The sequence below is a fragment of the Cyprinus carpio genome, chromosome B19 (assembly GCF_018340385.1).
Source record: "Cyprinus carpio isolate SPL01 chromosome B19, ASM1834038v1, whole genome shotgun sequence".
Taxonomy (NCBI): domain Eukaryota; kingdom Metazoa; phylum Chordata; class Actinopteri; order Cypriniformes; family Cyprinidae; genus Cyprinus; species Cyprinus carpio.
Window position 1 is genome coordinate 19,964,193 of NC_056615.1, and position 23,229 is coordinate 19,987,421.

The following is a 23,229-nucleotide window of genomic DNA, read 5'->3' on the forward strand; positions in this document are numbered from 1 at the left end:
GTAAAACGGCTCAGATGGTTAGCTAAAAACAAACCCTTTCTATGTTGTACCAGTGTGCAAAGATGGCAGGGTGCAAACTAATATTGAAACTATTAGAAATAATTTTTGGTAATAGAAATAAAGCTGATATAAAAAATATAAACATCAGATGAAAAAACAGAAGTTAAAAATCTTACTTTGGTAACTGAAGAAATGCAAGTTTACACTGAAATAAGTTTAAGTTGTAGTACTAGCATTACTAAAACTAAAATAAAAATAAAGCTAAATAGAAATATTTAACAACTAATAAAAAATGACAAAACAACAAAATGACTGAAACTTAAACTGAAATGAACTAAAATATAAAAAGTATAATTCAAAATATTGATTAATACCTGCTTCTACTAATTGCCACATCAGTTGGCCTATTAGCAGATTGTGTCCACAAAGACCCTCAGAGGGTGAAAGAGAGGACAAGCGAACTTATCAAACTAGGCATGTGCGTAACAAAGATACACAAGTAGATGAAGTAAATCATACATTCTTTGCTTAAACCACATGAGTGACTTTTTATAGTGGCTGATAGGGTTCATTTGCCTTTCCCTTAAACACTGATTAGCAAAGATTAGCTTTTCCAATGAAACCCAGTTCACATGCATGAATGTGCTGTATGTTTTCATGATTAAATCTTTTACCAGTGAATACAGGCCTTCTAGACATTCAATGTGGCCATTGTTGGAAGTATGTGTTCTTCCGAAACGGTGTTGCAAGTTCTCTTTTGAATTGGTTGTTTCCCTGTTTGTGAACTCAGCTTGTACCAGTTCGGCAGATGAATCGGTTGCGCAATAGAAACTGAGCTACAATAGTATCATCATTGTCTGTTTGTGTGAGTGGCGATTGTTCTTTGACCAGCTCAAAGTTTGTTTGTTTGTTTGTATTTTGTACAATGATACTATGCTAATTTTACTCTGGTGGAGATATTTTAAATATATGCATATATGATGATGTCAATCGTGATTGATTTATTCAAAGTTTTTGTGTTTTCGATTAGAATAAAGAGAAGGAGCGCATGAGGGAGCGGGAGAGAGAAGCCAGAGATCGAGAGGCACGCTACAGTAATGGCCACCTCTTCAACTCTCTCACCGTGTCTGGAACCACGCTTTGCTCGGCCTGCAACAAGAGCATCACTGCTAAGGAGGCCCTCAGCTGCCCGAGTGAGTCAAACACACACACACACACACACACACACACACACATAATACATCACACTCAAAACCCACAAAGTGCACCAGTAATCCTGTCTACCAAGTTTATTTAAGCAAATAATGGATTGAAGTTGAGTAGTTGCTAGGCTTTTGCCAGTCTAGGGAGCATTTACACGACACCATTTTCAACTAAAAATGGAAAATGTTTTATACATTTTGGCTGTTCGTTTACACGACTTTTGCGTTTTGGGGGTCTGAACGCTACTACATCCCGAGTTGGATTCCCGGCTCGTGGACCTTTCCCGATCCCATCCCCTCTATCTCCCACATCACTTCCTGTCGCTACTCAACTGCCCTATCAAAATAAATGCAAAAACGCCAATAAATAAATAAAAAAAAAGTGAGAGATTTTGAAAATAATACTATTATCATCTCTGTGTAAACTACAAAAACGTGAATTTGTGAAATTGGTGATGTCAATGAGGGCTATGTTGTCATCTGTATGAAAAACATTGCAAAAAAAAAGGAAAAACACTACCTTTTTAATACAGTCGCTGTCATGTAAACATACCCTAAGCAGTCAGTCCCCAGGTCTCTATGATATCATGGTTTTTGTTATCCCTTCAACACAATTCTATGGGAGGTTTTTTTCTCTCTCTCTCTCATTTTATCACTAAAACACTACAAATTAAAAGCTGGTGTTTGTTCATCAGTGATGATAGGATGTTGTGGATGTTTGTTGCCATGCCTTTACTAAGGTGTTCTGGGCAGTTTTACCATGTTGCTTTGTACTTGCTAGGGTGTCCTGAATGGTTTTTGCATGTTCTTATGTGGTTGCTAGGGTGTTGAAATGCCTGGTAGTCTAAAAAGCTGATTCCTGAGTCTAAAGGATATTCTATTTTCTTACCCTCATCTGATTTTTTTTTCTCATGAAAATGTGGCCCAAATCCAATTTTTTGCTCATACCGTATGTGATTCAAATCATTTAGTTTCATGACTCTGTGAACAGCACAAACCATGTGGAACCAGGGCCCTTATTCCTAAAGATTCTAAGAATCCTCTCAGAGAGCTCCTAATTTAGCTTAAAAATTTCTAACTAGGAGTCTTAGCCTTTAAAATGATTCAGGACCAATCTGAGAGCTTCTCTGAGTGAGAAAAAGACAAAAACATTTATCTTAGTGAGGAGACGGGGCTGACCCTGTTCCTAGCTATGACGCAGTCTCTTGAAGACTGTGATTGGTTGATTGTCTAAGAAGGAAGTAAAAGAGCAGTTTTAGGGTCTATTATAAGCCTTCACTTTGAAACTACAGGCATAATTTTTCCTGTTTTACCGTACTCTCTCTCTCTCACACACACACACACACATTATATATATATATATATATATATATATATATATATATATATATATATATATATATTCTTATTTTTTATTTACCATGCTGTCATACTTACATATTTTATAGCAAATGAACAGCAACTGTAATTCTTTGTATGATCACTTTGCTTATAGAAGGTTGTGACAGACCCAAATCATCACTGCTGCATAGTTGTATTTTTCCAGTTGGCAAATATGTTAATGTAGCTAATGTAGTGATTTACTTCCGTTTCTGGCGCTATGGCATTTAGTGCGGTGTCTGAGATGTTAGCGTGTCTCTGATAAGATCGATCTAACTTGATCCCTGCACGATCTAATGTGTAGTGACTTGTTAACTCACTGTCATGCATTGTGCAACACATTTCTTTTCCCTCTTCATGTTTCGTCCATTTTCTCCACTGCTAAAGAAACTCTGAAAAGTCCTCATCCATACTCCTAACAATTTTGGACCTAAAGACCTCTTTTAAGGGTTAAGATGCTTTCTGAGTTACTTTTTTCTGTACTAGGATCTTTTCTTTAATTTTAAGAGGAAACACCCACAACTCTTAGCACTATGATTTTTCATGAATACAGGCCCTGGTCTTTTTGGCTATGTTCACACTACGAGACTTAGTGCTCAATTCTGATTTTTGCTTAGATCCGATTATTTACTTTTTTGCTTCTCAGAATTGCTTCTCAATACTAGTTCAAAACTAACCCAATCATGTTCGGGGGGTAAATATTGTGTTAGTGGTGTCACATCAAGCCTCAAAGTTGAAAAACATCCCACAAATTATAACGAATGTCGATCTAGAGTGACGTAAACTTCGCATGAATTCCGACGTGATTGTTCACACTGTGGTCGCATTGCAAAACAGCTGACCTGTACTGGATTAGTACCACATATGGAAGTGGTATTCAACATCAAATTAAAATTGAAAAGATCAGAATCCATGTGGTTTGTTCTATTCACACAGTTATGACAAAAACAGATCTGAGTCACATATAAGCAAAAAAATCAGATTTGGGCCACATTTGCCTGTAGTGTGAATGTAGCCTTCGATTCTGATTTGGGCCATATGTAGTACTATGTCTGATTCATTGACATTCGTCATGATTCCGCTCTATTGAGATTCACTTCAAATATGTTACATACCGGTATTTCTTAGATCACTCTTAAGGTTACGGAGGTTGTCAGTGTAGAAACCAGTGGTGTTGTTTTGCAGTGTATTACAAAGACCACTCTATATAAGGTAAACTTACAGGGTTGTTTCATAAATAATAATAAAAAACGTTTATCCTCCTTCATCCTCTTTAGGACTATCTTTTAAATATGTATTTAGCTTTGTGCTGATGTTTAATACTTACGGTTATGGATCTGAACACACGCTTAAGTATGAGCAGTAGTATAATTGTGATTGGACACTAACGATTATAATTATAATAGCATTACCATTCTTGATTAATGTTTGCTTACATCCTCTGTTGATGAAAACCCTGAGAATAAATGCTCCTGAAGAAACCCTAGGAGGAGCTTGTTTGCGATCCTGCCAATCACAACGCAGAGGCTATAAAAACAGCCGCTTACCTCACTCCTTCCGATGATTTTTCCGGCTTTCTTCCCCCATCCCAACTCCCCCGCTTTCTTTCCATGATTGTCTCCAGGACTTCAAGCTTGAGACGAACATAAGCCTCTTTATTACTTACAAGCCACACCTGTCTGCCCATTGCCTCTTTCACATTACATCTATGTGTTGCAGCACTGAAATGCTGTCTAGAGTCTTATTATGTGGTGGAGAGTATGTGGAATATTTTTAGTGGCTGGCCTACCACAGCATGCCAAGACACACACAGACACACACACACACACACATCTTGAAGTTAGAGGTCTGGGTAGTTTCTTCATGGCAGGCGTTTTCACACATTTCACTACATTCACTCATACAATGTAATATATATGTGTGTGTGTGTGTGTGTGCATCATATATGCCTACATGATATAATGAATGTAAATAACATTTTACAGACATTAATATCTATTCTTCTCATTCTTAAGGGATACATTTGTGGCATAATGTTGATTAGACAATTTTCAGTTTTTTATAAAGTCATGGTTCCAGCTAGGCATTTACAATAAGAGCAAACACTTCAAGGGATTAACAGCAGCCAAACGTTACTTTAGCTGTAAAGTTGTCTAACTTGTTATTTTTGTGTTCATTTTTGAGTTTCAATTCAAGGTGGATGAACTCATGGTTATTTGTCACATGCTTCCAGTGTTTAAATTTTCTCCTTTTCTCCTTTTATTTAAAATTTCTTGACTTTTTGTTGTCATGGAAGAGCACAGTAAGGGATAGTAGTGATTTATCACACTAGTCTTATCTTAATACGTATAATGTTTAAGTCTTGTTGTTATACTATCCAAGAACTGTGTATTTTACCATTTAAATCGGTTGTGTTTTACTGTAACTATAAGTTTAGCTGTTTTTTAAAGTTTGAGGAATGAGATAAAATTATTATGCTACAAATGCTGTCAATACAACTTAACGTGCATTAAACCTGAACGAATCTTATCAGCACATTTACATATAAATGCTGGTGTACTCTCACACCCTTTCCTGTTTTGTTCTGCTCATCTCTCATTTCTTGTTCTCTGTTTTACTATTGTTTTTAGCTTCTTCCTTATTTTGTCATCGTGATCAGATTTCAAGACCAGACAGTATGAGCCGCTCACTGATGAGCTGCTCTGTGCTCGGCTGCTCTGGTCTGGGTATTGATTGCACTGACTGAGAGCTTGTGTGGGTGTTGGAACATGTAGTTTGTTCCTCTGTACACAGCAAGAGAGAGAACAAAGGCCATTTGAACCGAACACCTTTGAGTGGGATCAAATTTACATTAGGTCTTAAAGTGAATTAGATAAATGTATAGGCTATGCATAAAGATGCTGTTTTATTTAATGTTTCGTAGTTGAAAAGATAAAGGGAATAATTTAAAATGAGCTTAGTGGGTTGCCTGAATGACTTGCAGAGTAATCGTTTTAAGGAAGCACTGGATAAAGGGCTGGTTTCACCTTGATCAGATGCACATGTTAGGGGCGTTTCATCAGAAATGTTATTGCGATCAGAAACAGCTGGACGAAGCGCAGCGGAATGGAACAGAACACAGGAGCCGCTGTGTGTTTTATTATATTTTTAGCTTGATACGCCCTCTTGTAACAAAACTCTGCTAAAGTGAGTCACAGTTCAACTGCAAAAGACATCTGTGTGCATACGTAAGGCTGTAGCATTGGCATGAATTTTATATTATGAACAGTCTGTCAGCTAAAGTGTGTGTGAGAATATAAAATATATACATATACTGTATACACACACACTAACATATAGACTATCGTTCAGAGATTTGGGGTCAATAAAACTTTAATGAAATTGATACTTTTTTTCAGCAAGCATTCATTCAATCAAGCCAAAGTGACAGACCTTTAGAATGTGACGAGTATTTTCTTTCTATACATCAAGAATTCCGAAACAAATGTATAACTACTTCCACAAAAATATTAAGCAGAACATCTGTTTAATAATAACATTGATGATAATAATAGGAATTGTTACTTTAGCACCAGATCAGCATATAAGAACGATTTCTGAAGGATCATGTGTCAGTGAAGACTGTAATAATGGAAAAATTAAAGCATTGTACCACAGGCATAAATTACATTTTAAAATATATTCAAATAGAAAACACTTATTACTGTTTTTACTGTATTTTTAATAAAATAATTGCAGCCTTGATGAGATTTTTTGTAAAAACATCTAAAAATCTTACCAACCCCCAAATTTTGAATGACAAATATAGCAAAATTAACTATCTTTAATTCTCCTTGAGAGCAATAAGATTTAATAAAGAGCAAACTGAAAGCTGCTTCTTAGATCTCGATTTTGTCTGTGTTTGGCTTTGCCAAGACACCACATTTGCAATCAGTTTCAAAAATGGACATCTTAAAACGGACATTTCTACTGTAATTTATGTATTTTTTAAATAAAATGTTCCTCTACAGAGCTGCATCTCTGAGGTGCTCTGCTGCTCCTTGGGTGATTATTTTGACTCATGTAGGTGTGTGTTGTGGGGGCATTCTGGCCAGGGAAACCCCGCCGGAGCCCCCGTCCCTCTTCCTTCCCAGCCACCCTCAAAACAGGAAGCAAAGCCGTTCTGAAACAATAGGGGTTCAGAGACAAAAGCAATACGCTGTAACCAGAGAAAATGTTCAGTGACTAGTAGCATGCTGTAAAGAAGATCTAGAACAAACATTTTAACGCAGACATGGACAAGAGTCAAGAGGGAGAGAAAGAGAGGCAAAAACTGGGTATGGTACATCTGAGATTTCCTTGATTATTTGCTGTAATATTGAAGGGGAGATCAGAGTATGGATTAGAGGGATTTATTTTATTTTTTGTATTTCCTTGCTGGAAAATCCATTGTAAGCCGCTAGCTTTGTTTGAAAACTCTGTGGTTGGTTTCTAGCTGGTTTAAGCTCATAGATCATCTCAGACTGACAATAAACCAGCTACTTATCAGTCTAACATAGTCAGGATTGTTTTTGGAACATAGTGGAACCAACTAATGACCAACTTGGACAAACCAGAAGTCAAAATGAAACTTATGTGACTATGAAAAGATCACAATCATCATTAATCACATTTGTGTGTACATGCGATTGTATGACGCTTATACTGTCTGATGATGAGATAAAATAAGTGTTTTTTTTTTTTGTTTGTTTTTTCAGCCTGTAACGTCACCATCCACAACCGCTGCAGGGACACGCTACCAAACTGTATCAAAATGAAACAAAAGGTTGGATATTAGTGCACACACTTGTCACATGGTTTACTTGGATCATAGTCATGCAGACACTGGCTTTGATTGATGGTATGATGTAGAAGAAATTAATCAAAATTGGGTCAGTTTTCTTCAGATGGTTTATTAAAAAGATTTAGTCTAGGTATGTCATAAATTTGACCTCTCTGTATGTGTGTCACAATAGCAACAGAAAATGGCGCTGGTGAGGAACAATTCGGCCTATCAGAACGTGACTCTGAGGAATAAAGGTGAGGATGTGATGGAACCAAGTGCACTGTTTACATCTGGTACACAGGTGATGTGTTTCCTGTGACCGACTGTGATTAGATATCATTGAGAAGATTATGTGAATATGATTGACCAAAACTGAGCAATACCAGGTCTAAACATGACATTGCTCTCTTTGTTCTGCCTCTCTGAAGCCCATTTAAAGGAACGGCCAAACTCTGCCATCTACCCATCAGACAGTCTTCGCCAGTCACTACTCGGGTCCCGTCGTGGGCGGTCTTCTCTCTTACTTTCCAAGAGCGTCTCCACCAATAACATTGCAGGGTGAGTAACAGAAATGACAGACAGGTGCATAAAATGGGGCTCTTATCTGTGGGCTATACAATCACATCACTAAATGAACAAGTTCCTAGTTTATAAATACTGTAAAAAATGCAATTAATAACACATTAATCTTGTGTGGTGATGTATGTATAGATAGTATGTATATTTATGTACAGAGAGACCATTCTCATCACTGTGTATTTTTTTTATCTTTTTGTGTGTGTGTGTGTTTGTGGCTGTGGCTGTTTTAGTTTAATGTAAGCAGCTTTGTTTGAATGTTATATATTAGTCATTATGTTCACTTTATTTGAATTAATTTAATATATTTTTATTTTAAATTTGTTATGTGTATTTTTTTTTTGTTGTTCCTGTGGTGATTATGATGCCTGCCTCTCATTTTGTTGTTTTTTTTTGTTTTGCTTTTTTTGTCTTTTGCATGTGATTGCATGCATATGTATACATCTGTGTGTATGCATGCACATGGTCCTTGTGTGTGTGCATGTGCGTGTAGGACTCTGAATGATGACTCTCCTCTGGGGCTGCGCAGGATCTTATCTCAATCCACAGACTCACTCAACTTCAGGAGCAGAACCATGTCCATGGAGTCACTCAATGATGAGGGTAAGCACCACAACTGTTTCCAACATTAATAATAAGAAATGTTATCAAATCAGCATATTAGAATAGTTTCCGAAGGATCATGTGACACTGAAGACCGAGTAATAGCTGCTGAAAATTTAGGAAGAAATGACATATTGTATTGTAATAAATGTAAAAGTTTTCTATATTAAAACAGAAAAATTTTATTTTAAAATGATAATAACAGTTCACAATATTCACAATTTTTACTATATTTTTGATCTAAATAAATAAGTTTTGGTGAACATAAGAGACATTGTTGAAAAATATTAAACATTAAATCTTACTGGCCACAGACTTTTGAATGGTGATGTGTCTTATAAAGAATAAAAAAATATATATTTCCTATATGTTTAGGGAAATAAGAGCTACGTTTTTGATTGGTGTGGTTGGCTGCTGTTCAGTTCACAGATTTCATGTCTGACCATCCTGTTTGCCTTAAAACTGAAGTTATAATACAGAAATGGTTATTTTTCTTCTTTCTCTTGCTTTTAGGAGAGGGCTACTTCACCTCTCTGCTGGATGATCTGGAGTTTGAAGGCCGGGAATTTGAAGCAGATTCCTGGAGCATGGCGGTAGATTCCACCTACTTGCAGACCCACCGTAAAGATGTTATCAAGAGACAGGACGTCATCTACGGTTAGAAAAAACAAAGATCTAAGTCTAAAATCAAAGCAAGTTTATGACTTTAAATGGGCCGTTGACTCTGAAACCTGATAAAGATGCTATTAATTGCTCTCATATAAACAGTAATGCCTGTCCAGACACTGTATTTATTTTTTTAAGAATGAAAACGAGGCACCGAGGGATATATGTCTGTATGCTTTTAATGTCTTATATTAAAATATATTAAAATTTGATAAAATAACCAATAAATGGCCTATATTAAAATTCTATACTAATTTGTTGGGAAAAAAAATTAAGCACAAAAAAACTTTCAATTTATGCATCACAAATATTATATTGCAGATATTTGTGATATGTGAAACTTTAATAGAGTTTTAGATGACTGAAAAAACATCTAAATATAAAAATGAAAGAAATGATCATGCACAGTGTTTTGTTGGCTGAACAGTCAACACCAAGGTACAACAGATGGAATGAACTGTACTTCTACGCCTCACTACCTTGTTTTTCTTCACATCAAATTTAATAAGTTGTCCATTTATTTCAGCCACATGTCCAACAAAGGCCCATTAAATGTTAACAACCTCTCTGATGTCATTTCAGAGCTGATCCAGACAGAGCTCCATCACGTCCGGACGCTGCGGATCATGGATGGTGTGTTCAGACGGGGTATGCTGGAGGAGGTGCAGCTGGAGCCGGGGGTCGTGCATGCGCTGTTCCCCTGCCTGGAGCGCCTGTTGATGCTTCACACGCACTTCCTCACACAGCTCCTCACACGGCGCACTCAAAGCCTGCAACCTGACAGCACATACAATTTCACCATCACTCAGATCAGCGATTTGCTAATACAGCAGGTAGGAGTGCGATTGTTAGTTTAGGTGGGCGGAACAGGGAATAAATGCATTTGGTTACATTTGGCCTGCCTTAAGTGATTTTGGATGAATGTGTCTGTTTTAATTGCCAGTTTAAAATGTGTCATATAAATTAGAGCTTTCAGTTAAATGAATCAATAAAAAAAATAAACAGTTAGTCATGAAACAAATTGGAATGGGTCTGTTTTTGAAACACTTTACTTTAAACATATCTCATTGCAAATACATGGTTTTGAATGAGAAAAGCATAATGTCATGATGTAGAGGCAGTGAAAAGTCAAAAAGAAAGAAAAAGTGACAAATGGAAATTGAAACGTCATTCTCTCCGAGTGAATGAGAGTGGGAGGCTGAAAGCTCTCAGGTTTCAAGGAGCAAAATGTTCACAGTGCACTGTCTTTGTGTGTACTTCAGTTCTCAGGTCAGTGCGCTGATGAGATGCTGAAGGTGTATTCTGAGTTCTGCAGTCGTCATATGAAGGCCGTCAAACTCTACAAAGAGCTGCTGGCCAGAGACAAGAGACTGCAGCTCTTTATACGGGTAAGAACAAGAGAGACCGACGAGGGTGTTTGCAGTCCGAGTGCGCTTTGTGTTTGCATAACCGGGTCAGGTGTTGTCTTGTGTGTTGCTAGTGGGAGGACAGAGTGGTACTGAGTGATGAATGATGGTGGGCGGGTGCATTAATGGATTAAATGCCTGCAAACTCTTATAGATGTGTGAATCATCAGATTTCCAGGTATCATGATCGTGTTTGGCTCTTGTGCATTATTTTAGTTCTAATAGCTTAGTATGGGGCTGTCATGATAACAAAACCAGTGAAATGTCACGATTATTGATACCAAAGCAAAACACATATGCTATTGAATGCACTCCTTTTATTTAAAAAGTTAAATAATGTCAGAGCTGTGGTGTGGAAGGTGACCCAGGGTTGTGTGTGCACTTCCTTTTCAAAATCTTTGCTTTCCTATTTAATAAAGACGAATAGGCAAGTTTTAAATATTTATATAAATATTAATAATTTAGGGATACACCAGCAGTGCCTAATATGATTAACTTCTCTCCGATATTGGTAAATGATTTCAGCATAAACGGCTATTTTCATGGCAAAACAAAATTACTTTAAAAGATTCTGACCAAAATTAAAATGTATACTATATTGTATATTGCTATATTATTTATATATTTATTAAATATTACTATATTATTTATATAGTTATTATATATTACTAAAAATGTTAGTAAAATTTTGTCTGATACTATTAAATAATTTTATAAAGTAATAACATTATTAATTTTAATAGTATTTCTTTATTTATTTTTACATTTGTTTTCTTACCATGTCAGCGTCAAAGGCTATTTTCATGGCAAGATTAAAAAAAAAAAATACTGGCTAAAATGAAAATATTGTCTAAATATCAAATAATAACAAATAAATGTAAATTTGCATGAAAAGGTACGAGTTAATTTAGGCATTACAACATTAGAATGTACAGTATAAAAAATGGATGTTCACTTGAAAAGTTTTCGGTTACACTTTATTTTAGGGTGTCCTTGTTACAGTGTTATTATACATTTAAGTACTGAGTAATATTAATGAACTACATGTACTACTGTATGGTTATGGTTAGGATTAGGGTTTGGTTTAGGGTTACTTGTATGTAATTATGCATAATTTATTGTTATTATAATAGTAAGTACATGTAACATGTAACAAGGACACCATAAAATAAAGTGTTACCAAGTTTTCAAGTATTTTTACAAAACATTGTTACAGATTTACAGAATTCTACTTCTAAATTAATATTTTAGTCGTTAAATATTTGCTTGGTTAGCTTTAAGCTCACATAAATTAGTTCTAGCTCATTAGACATGACATTATGGTATCTGTCTAAAATCAGTTTCCTGAGCAGGTGCCTTCATAAACAAATCTGGCTGACCGGGCATAACAGCTGCTGTAGATTTTGGACACAACTTGAGACAGTGTGTGTAGAAATATAGCACACAGAGGCAGAAACCATCAACAGTCCATTTATCATTGTCTTTGTTGCTCTCAGAGGGCGAGTCGGGGTCCTCTACTGCGTCGTCACGGGTTCCAGGAGTGCATCCTATTGGTCACTCAGCGCATCACTAAATACCCCGTCCTGTTGCAACGTATCTATGATAACACCAAAGGTAAGACACAAGCATATAAATGTCACCAGTGTCAATAATGACTGTATTTAAACAGCTGCTCACCTCCGACCTTCCTCCCATGGTCTATAACTTTTCATTGTCCCTTTAAAAAAATAAAAATAAAAAAAATATATATATATATATATATATATATATATATATATATATATATATTTTTTTTTTTTTTTTTTTTTTTTTTTTTCCCATTCAGTAGACACTTTTATCCAAAGCGACTTACAGATGAGGACAATGGAAGCAATCAAAATCAACAAAAGAACAATGATATGCAAGTGCTATAACAAGTCTCAGTTAGCTTTATGCAGTAAACATAGCAAGGTTTTTTTTTTTTATATAATACATAAAAAGAAAACAGATAGAATAGAAAAAGAATTGAGCAAGCTAGTGTTAGAGGCCTTTTTTGCTTTTGTTAATTGTATAATAAATAAAAAGAAAACAGATAGAGAATATATGTATATATACACTGCCTGTGCAAAAAAAAAAGTCACACACTCTAATATTTAGTTGGACTGCCATTAGCTTTAATTATGACACGTATTCGCCGTGGCATCATTTCGATAAGCTTCTGCAATGTCACAACATTTGTTCCCGTCCAGAGTTGCATTAAATTTTTCGCCAGGATCTTTTATTGATGATGGGAGAGTCGGACCGCTACGCAAAGTCTTCTCCAACACATCCCAAAGATTCTCATTGGGGTAAAGGTCTGACTCTGGACTCTGTGGTGGCCAGTCCATGTGTGAAAATGATTTTGCATGCTCACTACTCACTACTCGCAACTACTCTTTCACAATTTGAGCCCGATGAATCCTGGCATTGTCATCTTGGAATATGCCTGTGCCATCAGGGAGGAAAAAATTATGGAATAACCTGGTCATTCAGTATATTCAGGTAGTCAGCTGACCTCATTCTTTGGGCACATAACATAATCATCCATGCAGTAATTATCCAATGGGAGGATCTTAAATATTTGCTTAGTTAAATCCAGGTGGTGACTTTTTTTTTGGACGGGCAGTGTATAATTATATTAAAAAAAAAAATTAATGAAAAATATATATTATATTCATATGTGTCATAAAATGCCTCTGGTTATGGACTGTTTAGACTGACTATTGTATGTAACAATGCAGACAATCCAGAGGAAGCTGAGGGTCTGTCTCAGGCGCTGTCTTGTATACGGGAGCTGCTCTGTTCCGTGGACCAGCAGGTGTTGGAGCTTGAAAGGACACAGCGGCTGCAGGAGATCCGATCCAGGGTCGACCCGCGGTCCGAGGCCAAACTCCGCTCCGGAGCCCTGTTCAGACCGGCCGAACTGCTCCGCAGGCAGCTGATACACGAAGGCACGCTGCTCTGGAAAACGCCCAGCTCTCGTCTCAAAGGTAGTGAAGACTGTGGCTGTTTATGAGGAAGTGTGATGTGATACGTGTCTGTGTGAGAGGGAGAGAGACACACGTGCTATTGTATTAGCTGACATGTAATGTGCTGTGGGTGTTTTAATGTACAGAATTTCCCGTTTTCTTTGTGTTCTAGATGTCCAGGTCATGCTGATGACTGATATTCTAGTATTCATGCAAGAGAAAGATCAACGGTTCATCTTTGCCAGTTTTGTAAGTTACTTTGCAACTAAGTATTTAACTTTTCCATGTAACTGTGATACTGTGAAGCAATTTGTTTGTAAAAATCTGTATAACACTCTCTTTTCTTCTCATTCTCTCTGAAGGATAAATCTGCAGTGGTCTCACTGCAGAGTCTCTTGGTCCGAGACATAGCCAATCAGGAGCGAGGCTTGTTCCTGATCAGCAGTGAGTCCAGCCCACCAGAGATGTACGAGCTTTACGCTGCATCTAAAGATGACAGGAACACCTGGATACGGCTCATACAGCAAACCATCAGCAGGTACATGCATGCAAATACATCAGTCCACACAGCCCTCAAAACTGCCATTTGACTTTTTAGGCATCTCTGTTTTTGCAGTTGAATGGAAAATCCCATGAAAGCACTTTTCTGTATTGTTCCTTTGTATTTTCTTTTGAATCAGGACATTTCGAAGGGATATGTCAGTTCTGTGGGAAGCTTGACTTGCCAATAGCCTTTGTTTACATTACAGCTCAGCTAAAACAAACTTGACAGCTTGCAAAAGACTCCTTCTCAAAAATATAGAAAAATTATTATTTATATTACATTGAAAAAATATTAAGAGTGCTATTACAGAGGCAATAATGTCAAATTCAGTATTTATTTATTTAGTAGTAAGTACTAGTATTATTGTTATCAATATTTAGAATTATAATAATTCATTTAATAATAGTTATTAATAGTAGTTATTGTTGTTATTTTATTCTTCATATTAATATTAATAAGAATAATAATGATGTGCTATTATATGATTTATATAATTATAAAAAAATATTATTATTAGTTATTGTTAGTTAATAATTATCATTAATAAATATTATATTTTTTTTGCTAATACCATTCTCATTTACCTTCATTGTTTTGTCACACAGCTGTCCATCAAGAGAAGAATTCCCTCTGATAGAAACAGAGGACAAGGCCCTTCTGCGAAGACTCAAAGGTTGGCTTTAAACACTAACGCACTCACATTCACACTCCCAACACTGGGACAAACACGTTTTCATTCAGATTGTTTTTCAAAAGATGAATCACTACAGTGTGTTAAGCACTGAAGGATTAAAAGAAGCATTTTAAAAAGCTCAAAAGAGCTCTTTCACCCATCTGTCAGATCAGTTTGTTACCTATCACAAGATATTTTCTCAAAACAAACAAGCTAGCTAGTAAAAAAAAACAAGTTGTCTTGACACATACAGATTTTTTATGTGTTTTGACATCTTTACACAGAATTTGAAGGAGGAACAAAGCCACTGTCTTGAGTGTAAAGAAGCTGACGTTGGTGTTTTATTCAAACTTTGTTCCTCCTGCTCTGTGTTTCAGCTGATATCCAGCAGAAGGACAGGGAGGTGTTAGAGCTGCTTCAGGAGCGGGTCACCCTGTTCTCTGACTTGGCGGAGGTCATGGGAGGTTATGAGGTCATGCTGCCGTCCTGTTCCAGAAACCTGTTCAGAGCCGAGTCTCCTCAGGCGCCTCACGGGGAACAGCTGCTCACACAGGCCATAACTGAGGGTAAGACAGACAGGATGTTACATTCAGGGCCAAAGCAGGGCGTTCCACCTGAGGTTGGTTTTACCTTCTAGTGTGTATTTATTTCACCGCCCATGTTAATAGGTTAAAGTATTTACACTATGAGTAAGCAGTGCATGGCCACAGAAAAGAAAGTTAGAGTCCAAGACTGCTTTTGCCATGTGAGTCGATAAGGGGATTTTTGTATTATGTTTTATTTAATTTTTTATTTTTTTTTTGAAAAGCACAACTATAAAAAGTTCAAATATTCAAATAAAAGCTTTGAAGATCCCGCATCTTAGCAATTAATGAATCGGCACAGCATCTGAATAAATAAATGACAGATTTCAGTAGTGAAAACAGAAGCATGTACAAATATATTTCAGACAGTATTTTTAGTTATATAAGTTCATAGAGATTAAAAATCTTAAATATCTTGGAAATATTAAAATATATATATTTCTAACATTTTAATTATGGTCTGAAAAAATGTTCAGATATCTGTATAAAAGCATTGAGGTTTGGGCATTGTAGCAATTAATAATGTTTTAAATATATAAAATATTGACCCATCCTCTGAATAAATTAATTAGGTTTTTTTTTAGTTTGTGTAGATTAAATGTCTTAAAATTAATTTAAAATATATAAATATGATAACAAAAATAAAGATATTAAAATATAATACAATTCATACTTGCTGCCAGTATATCTCTGTTTCTTTTTATTTAAACAAAAAAGTTTCTTTTTTTTTTTTTTTTTTTTTTTTTTTTTTTGGAAAGTTCACAGACCATTTTAGCTAAGTCTTCAATGATATCTTGTAAAATGTCATGATGTACTTTTTCTCGCTGTCTGCAGTGGACAGATTGACAGAGCTGTTATTAGGATCCAATTTTGAGGTTCCTCTGCCCTGCAGTTCCAACGGCCATCACAACCACACTGGAGCGCTAGTAATCAGTAGGTGTCAAATACACAACACGCAGTATGTAAATGAATGTGCTTTTAGTGTGTCTGATTGGCCAAATATACCTTTTTATCTGACCATTGTGCTTCCTCCATTCTTCTAGATGGACAAGAGGTATTAGTCAATGGCTCTCAGGAGAACCAAGCTACTCAGGTACACAAAACTAACATTGTTTTGTAAGAAAATATGCTTATATATCTATGTTAGTGAGTTTTTTATCACACTTCTCTGACATCCAGCATTGCCTGCTTCATAAAATATAATAATTCACTTAATAACATAGTTATTTCACATAACATAAGATAGCATATAGTAAGATGGTTCACTGCTATTGCTGAGTTTTTATGTAATGCTGAAAAAAAATTAGTCATTTTCCGAGCCCATCTGAAACTCGCAGGTTTCCATAGCAACCTGTATCTACCAAAAACTCTCCATCACGACTCGCCACTGGTGCTTGAAAGCTGCGCTTCATCTCCCTTTTCATCGACACATAGCAAGACAGTGCTTTTCAGCGTGTGCTGACAAATGAAAGCTTTTTGAATTAATCTGCTGGTTCAGAATTTTGATTGTGTGAATAATGCAAAAACTTCCCTATTCTCTACAGGATGGTAATGGGAATCAAATGGACGACAAGACACCAAGTGAGGTACTGACATTTAGGCTTAATGTGTGCTGTGTAGGGATGTGCCGAGTGTATATCAGCGCATACATATGGGCTGATAATGATAACTGATTATTTAACATTTTGCATTAGAATCCTTTAAACTGACTAGAGTGAGAAGCAAATTAATAAAAACAAAGCACACTTACACAATAGCTTGCAATTAAAAGCTTAGAATATGGATTTTGTAATACATAAAGACAATGTGAAAAATGTGTTAACTTTTGCTTTTAATTTACTGACAAATTAGGAGTTCAAAAGTTTGGGATCAGTAACTATACTGTCATTATCAAATTAAAACTTTCATTCAGCAAGGATGCATTAGGTTGATCAAAGTGACAGTAAAGACGTCTGTAATGTTACACAAGCTTTTTATTTCAAATAAATGCTGTTCTTTTGAACTCTATTCATCAATGAATCCTGAATCCTTTCTATTCATGAATATCCTTTTGTCAAAGAATATTAAACAGAGCTGCACAACTATTTTCAACATTGTTATTATTAATAATAAATGTTTCTTGAGCAACAAATCAGCATATTAAAATGATTTCTGAAGGATCATGTGACACTAAAGACTGGAGTAACGGCTGCAAAAAAATTAAGCTTTGCCATCACGGAAATAAAAAATATTTTAAAATACATCAAAATAGACAACAGTTATTTTAAAATATAAACCAATTGCAAAGCATGTTCCATAACCCAAGATTAAGTGAAATGATTACCAGTTATATGCAAAAATGTGTATATATATATATTGTCCTCCACTACACTGTGCATCACTAGCCTCCTATCAATATTACAAGGACACCCAAATTTCCAGGCTTATGTGTATTTATATATTTAAATTAATTCAAATCAAAATGTCTTTTGTGTTTCAGGAGGTGTCACAAAGGCTGGTGAATCTCAGTGCTCAGTTACACACTCTGCAGGTATGTGTGCATTGCAAAATACATTTGTCAGATATTCTTCTAAACACTGACGTCCAAACGGGATCCGAAATGAACTGTGAGTGAGGCCAAAAACTCATCCTCTCCTAGGGTGTGGTGATACGACAGGACTCCATCTTAGAGCTCTGCCTACGAGAGAGCTCCGTCTCTCCGGCCACCGCAGGGGTTCGTACGGTGCGCTCCCTGTCCCGGGATGGAGCGAATGACTTTGGCTCTCTGGGAGACCTGGCCCTGCTTCAACGACAACACAGTCTGCTGCAGGAGGAGCTGGGACGCCTCAGGGGAGCCGAGGGCAAACTCAGGGACAGCGAGAGAGCCAGAGCCCAGCTGGAGAAACAGCTCAGGGATCTTAAGACCAATAGCGCCGCTCTAGGGGATGCAGCTGGAAGTGCAGGCTCACAAGTGAGTTCATCTGATAGTATTTAGTAAGCTTTTAGGCTAAATGAGAATTTAAAAATTCATTTTTGAACCCAGAAGCAAAGATTGTCAAACACCACATGACACATACTAAAGTATTCAAGAGTTACAATGTTGTAGCTCCCAAATCTCATTCGCTTCTCATTTCCTCTTTTCAAGGCCCCATCAACTCGCAGAGAGAGCGATACCGACCCCAATACTGACACCCCATTGGCTAGCCAGGAATCGATGGACCAATCAGATGGCCTGCAGGAATGCAGTGATGTGGAAGTGGATGTGATATCTGATGATGATGATGATGATGGTGATGATGATGATGACGACGAGGTTGATTCGAGGGTGTCTCCCCGTTCAGAAAGTCCAGAGGTCTGTAGAATGACATTATTAGAACCAATATGAATACATATACACAGATATAAATATAATAAATAAATAAATAAAACATTTATAATAGATATAATATAAAATTGTAATACATAACAAAAATAAATGCATATATACAGATATATATATTATTTATATGTATTCATAATTAAATAATATAAAATATATAATAATATGAATATAAGTACATACATAAATATTTTAATATATTTATAATATAATTTAAAATGATAATTTATAACAAATATAAATGCATATATACAGATAAAAATTGTGTGTGTATGTATTCATAGGTAAATAATATATAATAATATGAATATATATATACATATATGAATGTATGTATAATTATATGAATATACATACATATTTTATATATTTTTAACAAATTTATATATATATATATATATATATATATATATATATATATATATATATATATATATATATATATATATATATATATATATATATTAATATAATAATTTATTAATGTGTATATATATATAAATAAATATTTTTATTTATATTTATTTATATATAAATAAATAAATCAGTAAATAATTATACATTAAATATTGAAATTATTATATGAGGGGGATGAAAAGATACAAGAGATTAGCACAATGTAGGAAACTGGTTGCCAGGGAGTTTGTTCCTCTGATTTTGTTTCTTTTTTTTTATATGAAACGATTACATATTTATCAGACAGTCTGCGTAGATGTGCTTCACCTAGAACGCTGTAAACTTTGGCCCTTTGTAACACTAACAGCAGCCTACACACGATTATGCAACCAATGTGCGCAGCACACATACACATTGAATTTATCACATTAAACCTTCCACACTCACCCACACACACACACACACACAAAGGTACACTTACTGTCAAACACACACAAAACTCTGTCAGACAGAAGAACCTCCTTACACATACATTTTCAATTTAGTCTATTATTTGTAGGCATGTGTGTTATAGGTGGATAAAGGCAATGAATGGGGGTTGAGCGTCTCAGTAAATGCACTCAGAGCTTTAGTGTGTCATTCACAGTGAACATACCTTTTGTACATACACTTAAACATACAGAAGGCTTGAGTTTTAAAGTCCTTTGAGGTGCTCACACTGCATGTGAAAGGGTTTCTCACAGTATTATTTTTTTGTACAATAATTGAAATGTTTATTCATCAAGGATGCATTAAATTGTTCCAAAGTGATAGTAAAGACATTTATATTACATTACATTATGATTTTGATTTCAAATAAATTCTGTTTTGTTTACTGTCCTCATTAAAGAACCCTGAAATGATCAGTTTTCACAAAAATATATAGCAGCATCTGTTTTTAGCATTAATGAAAATAATAAGAAATGTTTCTTAAGCAGCAAATTAGCTTATTAGAATCATTTCTAAGAGAACTTGTGACACTGAAGACTGGAGTAATGCCATCTGACAATTCAGCTTTGGAATAAGTTTAGATTTTAAAATGTATTTAAATAGAATAGTAAAAACATTGCATAGTGTTGTTTTTGCAGTTTTTTAAATTTTTACATTACTAACCCTAAACCTTTGAACGGTAGTGTACGTTTTCATTTGCTCATTTTCTTTTTTAATGATTGCGTGTGTGCATAATTGTTTTTTCTCTTCATCTTCTACAGATCTGCAGGACATTCCTGAAGAGAGTGAATCCGCTGCAGACCCTCGGGACCGTGAGGCCTCACACTGCTAATGTTTTTTCAGTTCTCAACCCAAGACTGGCCTGTTGTCTGATGGAACTATAGACTATAGACTCCATGAGCAGTCTTGCGTAGTTTATGAATATTCATTTCATTATATACATACAGTATTTAGTTGTATCCAGTAATTTTGCTTACAGCTTCTGTGTGGCCGTTTATGACATGTTAATATTCAACATGTCTTCTCCTTGGAATCCAATCATATGGCTTTTGACATCCACAGACCAATAAGGAAATGCCGAAGCATCGTGATGGAGATGGAGTCAGGCAAATCATGAGACTTTGCACTTGATAGCAGCATGAAACAGTCTTGGGATTCTTTAAGAAGCAACATTCTTTTAGAATCTTAAGATCAACCGAATCAACCAAACATAACTGATCCAGCAGAAACCAGTCAAATTGATGTACTGTATGTGAAAACTCATCACAATGCTTTGTACCAATTCTACACATGCTGGAGCACGCAAAACCAGAATAGTGCTTGTTTTTTTTTTCACGTGAAACTTTTCTGTGAGAGGTCATTGTAAAAAAAATTCTCTTTCTTGTGTTTTATTTTACATTTATTTATTTTCCTTTATTTTAAATGGAAAGTTAAATTGTCTTTCGAGCATATCGAAGCAATTAGAAAGAAGCCATAACTTGAAATATACCAACATAATAGACTGGGACCATAACTGCTGGCTATAGAACAGAAAAAACTATTTTCAGAGACTTGAGGGATTTTTTATGAAGGAATTATATTGCAGGAAATATATTTACATCTATAGCAGAGAACTTAATAAACCCAGGAAGGTTATTATGATTGAGTATTAAGATATTGTAAATGGTTCCCCAGCCCACAGTGTGTTAACGGGGAATATTTTGTAAATATAAGATTTATTGACTAAAATAGATCAGATCACCAAAATCTGCCAGTAACATTGACACCATCTGATGTGTCTTACTACAGTTTGCTTATGTTTAAATTTTGTTTAAGAATGTCTTTTGCAGTTACTTGACTGTGTGCCAAAATTCGCTTGGCTGAATATCGCTGAGATGTATTATGCTTTTATTTTAGTCAGTTTAACATTTCAGGAAGCAATGTCTTAGAAATTATTGTAGGATGATGTTTGAAGTATCTATAAGAAACATAGGATTTACCGAAGTCACACATCAAAATGTTTGTATGGAAAATAAATGGCAGAAACATTGTTGAAGTGTTCATACAGTGTTTCAGATATACTGAAGTGGATATAGAATACTGTTGAAGAATTAAAAGCGTTGATACACAACATCATAAGGATTGGTTTGTTCTCTTTCATTTGTGTGTGAGCAAATCAAAGTGAAAAGTGTGATAAAAATTAGTAATATTAAAGGAACGGTTGACCCAGAAGTGAAAATTGTCATCATTTACTCAACCTTAAGTTGTTCCAAATCTGTATGAACACAAATTAAGATTTCTTTAACCAAATAGTTACTGGTAGCCATTGACTTCCATAGTATTTTTTAATAAAAGTATTTGTTTTTACATTCAACAGAAGAAATTCGTACAGGTTTGGGTGAATTGTCCCTCAATGGTCATTCTCACTACAGTCTGATCTCATGAGAAAACTATTTTATGTTGTGATAATTTGTGGTGAATTTGTATAGTACGATTTGACTCATAAGATTTTTAGAAAAACTAGACCTGAAGGTCCACCCCTAATACTAACCATCAGTGAGGCATAAGCAAATCGGATAAAAATTATGAATGAGATTAAAAACTAATTTATTTCAATTCGAAACCAATATTCCTAAAATTAAAAATAATGATTTCCCATGAAAGTGTGTTTATATAAAACCTTTAGGATCAGCTGTGGGGCAGGGTTTATGCTGCAACTGACCAATCAGACTTGATTATTCCAAAGATCTCTGATAATATCTCTGATACAGATTTTTGTGTTTTCTAATAATAATAAAACATGTACATTTAAATTCATATGTGCATTTACATATCCATCTGAATCTAGATCTTTGTCTCTGGCTAGCAGCTTAAACAATGTCAGCCAAGAGACGAGTATTATTAGCTTGATGGCACAGGCAGCATAGCTGGCATTCAGACACACACACACACACACACACACACACATATATATACTACCTCATCCATCAATTCACTATCCTAAACTAAAAGAGTGTGTTAAATGAAGGAGTAAATCAATCGAACAAATCAGAGCACTTAAAAAGAGTGATACACTGACTAGCTGTGTATTACAGTGCAACAGTTGCCTTCCCTCACCTTGCAGTGAACTGCCTGCACCGGAGGAATTGCATGGTACATTATATATTTATCATAGGTTTATAAAGCATTGACTTATGTGAACATCCAAAATATAGCTTCTTCCTTTCTGAATACATTAAGTAAATCTAAATACAGCAAAACTAAATCTGTTTTATTTGTTCTTGAACAATGAGTTGCAATCGTATACCCTTCCCCCCGGCTGAAAATAGTCTGCTTGCCCAGAACCTGACACCATCATTGTCCCTTTACATCAGCAAGAGCTTAATGGAATTTATAGTTAAAGATGCACATGAATGACTTATTACTATTAGAAAAATGTGCTTTCATATTCAAATATTGTTAATCTAGTAAAGAATGCAGATGGATGAATGATGTGAAAATCTGTGCTAGAGGAGAATGTAACCTATTTTACACCATAGTCAAAAATATAGACATTTTTTCTACATTTACATTTTACTAAAA

At 35.3% G+C, this 23,229-nt stretch overlaps 1 protein-coding gene across 9 annotated transcripts in view; it reads left to right on the forward strand.

The window, feature by feature from the left end:
- The window catches only part of LOC109111245 (rho guanine nucleotide exchange factor 2-like), a 45,102-nt gene extending 23,319 nt beyond the window's left edge, over nt 1-21,783 (forward strand). For 2 of the 9 annotated variants that reach the window (XM_042745645.1, XM_042745650.1), the window contains 22 exons: nt 1,031-1,193; nt 7,319-7,386; nt 7,577-7,640; nt 7,815-7,944; nt 8,196-8,201; nt 8,456-8,565; nt 9,079-9,222; nt 9,814-10,064; nt 10,494-10,619; nt 12,134-12,251; nt 13,397-13,645; nt 13,797-13,873; nt 13,987-14,162; nt 14,774-14,841; nt 15,219-15,407; nt 16,260-16,358; nt 16,469-16,518; nt 16,970-17,011; nt 17,905-17,955; nt 18,064-18,375; nt 18,550-18,756; nt 20,430-21,783. In XM_042745645.1, the coding sequence (XP_042601579.1) occupies nt 1,031-1,193; nt 7,319-7,386; nt 7,577-7,640; nt 7,815-7,944; nt 8,196-8,201; nt 8,456-8,565; nt 9,079-9,222; nt 9,814-10,064; nt 10,494-10,619; nt 12,134-12,251; nt 13,397-13,645; nt 13,797-13,873; nt 13,987-14,162; nt 14,774-14,841; nt 15,219-15,407; nt 16,260-16,358; nt 16,469-16,518; nt 16,970-17,011; nt 17,905-17,955; nt 18,064-18,375; nt 18,550-18,756; nt 20,430-20,552 (2,823 nt within the window). In that variant the 3' untranslated portion in view covers nt 20,553-21,783. Of the gene's footprint in view, nt 1-1,030; nt 1,194-6,749; nt 6,899-7,318; nt 7,387-7,576; nt 7,641-7,814; nt 7,945-8,195; nt 8,202-8,455; nt 8,566-9,078; nt 9,223-9,813; nt 10,065-10,493; nt 10,620-12,133; nt 12,252-13,396; nt 13,646-13,796; nt 13,874-13,986; nt 14,163-14,773; nt 14,842-15,218; nt 15,408-16,259; nt 16,359-16,468; nt 16,519-16,969; nt 17,012-17,904; nt 17,956-18,063; nt 18,376-18,549; nt 18,757-19,910; nt 19,912-20,429 lie in introns of those variants that run through there. The other 7 variants (XM_042745646.1, XM_042745651.1, XM_042745648.1 and 4 more) reach the window with 6 other exon arrangements.
- Nucleotides 21,784-23,229: the final 1,446 nt, after the last annotated feature.